This window comes from Austrofundulus limnaeus, unplaced genomic scaffold (assembly GCF_001266775.1).
Source record: "Austrofundulus limnaeus strain Quisiro unplaced genomic scaffold, Austrofundulus_limnaeus-1.0 Scaffold21, whole genome shotgun sequence".
Classification (NCBI taxonomy): domain Eukaryota; kingdom Metazoa; phylum Chordata; class Actinopteri; order Cyprinodontiformes; family Rivulidae; genus Austrofundulus; species Austrofundulus limnaeus.
Genome location: NW_013952423.1, coordinates 3,053,482 through 3,057,709, shown reverse-complemented (window position 1 = coordinate 3,057,709; position 4,228 = coordinate 3,053,482). Strand labels below are relative to the sequence as shown.

General features: G+C 40.0%; 1 protein-coding gene across 1 annotated transcript in view; it reads right to left on the bottom strand.

The window, feature by feature from the left end:
- The window catches only part of rars1 (arginyl-tRNA synthetase 1), a gene marked incomplete at its 5' end in the record, with an annotated part of 15,483 nt that extends 11,435 nt beyond the window's left edge, over window positions 1–4,048 (bottom strand). Inside the window, 8 exon segments of the mRNA XM_014004071.1 lie at window positions 561–666; window positions 750–859; window positions 938–1,116; window positions 1,286–1,390; window positions 1,488–1,617; window positions 1,705–1,825; window positions 3,747–3,868; window positions 3,948–4,048. Coding sequence (XP_013859525.1) covers window positions 561–666; window positions 750–859; window positions 938–1,116; window positions 1,286–1,390; window positions 1,488–1,617; window positions 1,705–1,825; window positions 3,747–3,868; window positions 3,948–4,048 — 974 coding nt within the window.
- Window positions 4,049–4,228: the final 180 nt, after the last annotated feature.

Below are 4,228 nucleotides of genomic sequence, written 5' to 3'. Positions count from 1 at the left end.
ATGAAATACATTAATACACAAAAAAAATTATATTTGAACACGTGAGTTTTGCTGAACGTAGGACAACAAAAGCAAGAAAAAAATAACAAAGAGCAAAAAAGTAGCTAAAATTATCAAAAAGAAGCTGAAAGTAGGTGAAACAAGTTAAAATTAACAGATGGGTAAATGAGTGAAAACATTCAAAAAACAAGAAAAGAAGTACAAAAATCTTGCCATTTGTTTTGAAATAACTACAAAAAAACTATCCAAAAATAGCTAAAGTTGTAGCTGAAGAAGATGAAATTATCACAAGGTGAATTTAGCAGAAAAAAGCGCAAATGAGCTAAAATTACATAAAAAGCGGTCGACATTAGCAGCTGAAAAAAGTTGAAATTAGCTTAAAAATCACAGCAAAGGACAGCTAAAAAAGTAAAAAATAAAAAAAGTTAAAGGCCCCGTCACACTATAATGTTTTAGACAACTTATGAAAAGTTAGTCCAACATTAAGATCTTTGAGCTGAAGATGGAATTAAAAAAATCTACTGGAGGCCTCTTTTGGACCCATCCATGCTGGAACTCACCTTGTCTCGCTCCTTCTCTCTCAGTTTGTCCATGGACCTCTTCAGCCCCTCCTCCAGCAGGTCCATCAGCCTCACCGTGTCTCCAGATCGAGTCTTAAACTTCTTCCTGAGCAGGAAAGACAAATACTCAAATTAATTTGTGGAAATGACAGCAGCATCGGAGGACGGCGGTTCTTGTTGTGGACTCACTTGTCCTCCCCCAGCACCACGCCGAAGCCTGCGTGCTCCACCCGGGTCACCCGGGGGTCGTACCAGCCGATCATCTGGGCCGCAGCAAACACCACCTGGAAGTGTGAGCCCTGAGGAAGGCAGGAACAAAGGAACGGGTCTGTTTATGCTAAAACAACCATGTAAACATGACAGGCTCCGCCCCCCACCTGCCCGCTGTCCGTCACGTAGATGATGATGTCCGCTTTCTCCTCGAAGAGCCGCTGACGCAGCGCCGCCAGGTCCGACGTGTCGTAGGTGTAGCCTCCATCAGACTTGACCACGGTGAGCGGGAGGGACTGACCCGTGGCGAAGACCAGCTTACGGCCCTCGTCCAGCTCCACCAGACCTGGAGACGGGAATAACAAAAATAAAACCATGATTTTATTAAAATAAACTGAGGAACAGGAACATTTATGAGACTTTGGCTCCTCCTGGTGGTGGGACCGTGGAACTGCAGGTTCATCTAAAAACGTTTATATTAGGAGGGAATAAAAAGATGTTTTCAGCAGGCTGACCTTTGTCCTCAAACTCCTTCACCACCCGAGTCATCAGGTCCTGGTAGTACGACTCTCCTCGCTCGATGATCTTGATGTCCAGGCAGTCGTAGACCTTCTGAAACTCTGAAAGTTAGAAAGAATAAAAGCTGTAAATAAAGACAAACGAGTCGAGTTCCTGACGTGTTTTCAGAACAAATCAACAGATCACAGAAAGCCTCACCTCTCCTGGAGACGTCACAGATCATGTTCCAGGCCTTGATGAAGTCTGGCTCTTTGCTCTGCAGCCTGACCACGCACTGATACGCCCGTTTTTTAAAGTCCTCATCTTCGTCGAAGCGTTTCTTCGACTCCTGGAGGACCAGAGACAAACACCGGTTCAGACAGAGAGAACAAGCCCTCCACCTTCTTCAGTTCCAGGGCGTCAGGACCGAGCCCACCTTGTAAAAAGCCTGCAGGTCGCTGATTGGAGGAGAGACGCTCAGGTAGTCTGGAAACTTGTCCTGCAGGTGAGCGATCAGCATCCCGAACTGGGTCCCCCAGTCCCCGACGTGGTTCAGCCTGCAGAGGACAAATGGATCTGAACACCGGGGGTCTCATAGTGCTCAGAGAACGCATGCTTTGATACATCTGAATATTTCTGTGCACTTTAACACGGGTCTCATAAACATAGAAAAAAAACCTTTTGGTTGTTGACTTTATGTTGAGTCGTCTGGGAGTCTCTTAAAAATGGTAACCATACTCTGTAAAATGTGTTGGTAGAACGATGCTCAACATGTCTCTGCTGGAGATCTGAGAGCAAGTCTTCAAGTCTTCCATCGTTTACGGGAAAGGGGTGTCTCTTTTTTCCACAGTAAAAGTACGCGTCAACAAGCAMTCAATGTGGAAAAGGCTACAGCTGAACTCTGCCTGGTGGAAAAACCTCATACCACAGGAACAATCCCAAATAAGAGGATTTGGTGGAATATTAATAATCCATGACTTAGACAGGGTTTTAAAAACAGATCTCCAGAAGACCTGCAATTTTTGGCATTTCCAAAACTTATGGCCAAGTATTCCTTTCCTTTCTCATTCTTACATCTTGGGCACGCCTCATCTGACCCTGGAAACAACTTTGCAAGTTTGTTATTTGGCAAATGGAGTCTGTGAACTATCTTAAATTGTATTAAACCATGTCTAATACATAATGATAATGTATGGATGAGCTTAATTGTCTGCTGCCATTGTGACTCAGTTATTTTCTAAAAAAAAACTTTTATCAGTAAGGGTGTAAATCAGCAGCTTTATCACGATGCGACATGATGACATCGTTTGATTGATGACAATATGATTTCACGATATAACGATACGATACAATGTTATGATAAAACGATATATCGTTTGGAGTTCGATATTATGTTACGATACAATGTTACAATACGGTGATATGTCATTTGGAGGACGATATGTTACGATACAATGTAACGATAAAATGATATATCGTTTGGATGACGATATTATGTTACGATACAATGTTACGATAAAACAATATATCGTTTGGAGGACAATATAATGTTACGATATGGTGATATATCGTTTGGAGGACGATATGTTACGATGTTTGGAGGACGATGTTATGTTACGATACAATGTTACTATAAAACGATATATCGTTTGGAGGACGATATAATGTTACGATACGGTGATATATCATTTGGAGGACGATATGTTATGATACAATGTTACGATACAGTGATATATTGTTTGGAGGACGATATTATGGTACGATACAGTGATATATTGTTTGGAGGACGATATTATGTTAAGATAAAACGATATATTGTTTGGAGGACGATTTTATGTTACAATAGGGTGATATATTGTTTGGAGGACGATATGTTAAGATACAATGTTACGATAAAACGATATATCGTTTGGAGGACGATATTATGTTACGATAAAACGATATATCAATTGGAGGACGATATTATGTTACGATACGGTGATATATTGTTTGGAGGGCAATATAATGTTACGATATGGTGATATATTGTTTGGAGGGCAATATAATGTTACAATATGGTGATATATCGTTTGGAGGATGATATTATGTTACGATACGGTGATATATTGTTTGGAGGATGATAAAATGTTACGATACAGTGATATATTGTTTGGAGGATGATACAATGTTACGATACAATGATATATCGTTTGTTTGGAGGACACATTGTCAGATACGATGTTTCTTAATATCATAAAGCCTTTAATGATACAAATTTTGATTCAATTAGTTCTGTGATCGATGTGTCAATCCACATCAGGCATTTGACGACAATATGGATCAATGTTTATGTTTTGTCTTGATGTAATGTAATTAAATAATTTAAGCGATATATGAATGTATCGTTACATCACTGTGATCAGTTTGCTGGTGTTACACACCTAAACACACTGCATCAACAAAGCCAGTTAACTCATTAGTCTGTTGAAGGTTAATGACCTGAGAACCTCGTAGCCCAGAAACTCAAAGAGTCGAGACATGCTGTCGCCGATGATGGTGGAGCGAAGGTGACCAACGTGCATCTCTTTGGCGATGTTTGGAGAGGAGAAGTCCACCACCACCTGAACAACCAATCAAACAAACAAAAACAGGTGAAATTATTATCCATCTGCTGAACAGTTAGAGAAAATCTTTAACAACCTTCTTCCTGCAGGCGAGAGGCGGTGGTTGAACACCGTTCATCAACAGGTTGTTCAGAAGTTTGGACACAAACGTTTTCTTCAGGTGGATGTTGATGAATCCTGAACAAACACGAACAGAGCAACAAGGAGACTTAAAATAATTCATGAAAAAAGTCAAGATTGTTCTTTGATTAATTTTAATAAAAAATTAAAACGCAAAGTTTAATATTAATTTAAAAATGTATTTTTATAAAATGTGTTCTCAACTTTACTGATTCAATTTATACAGATATTTTGTTG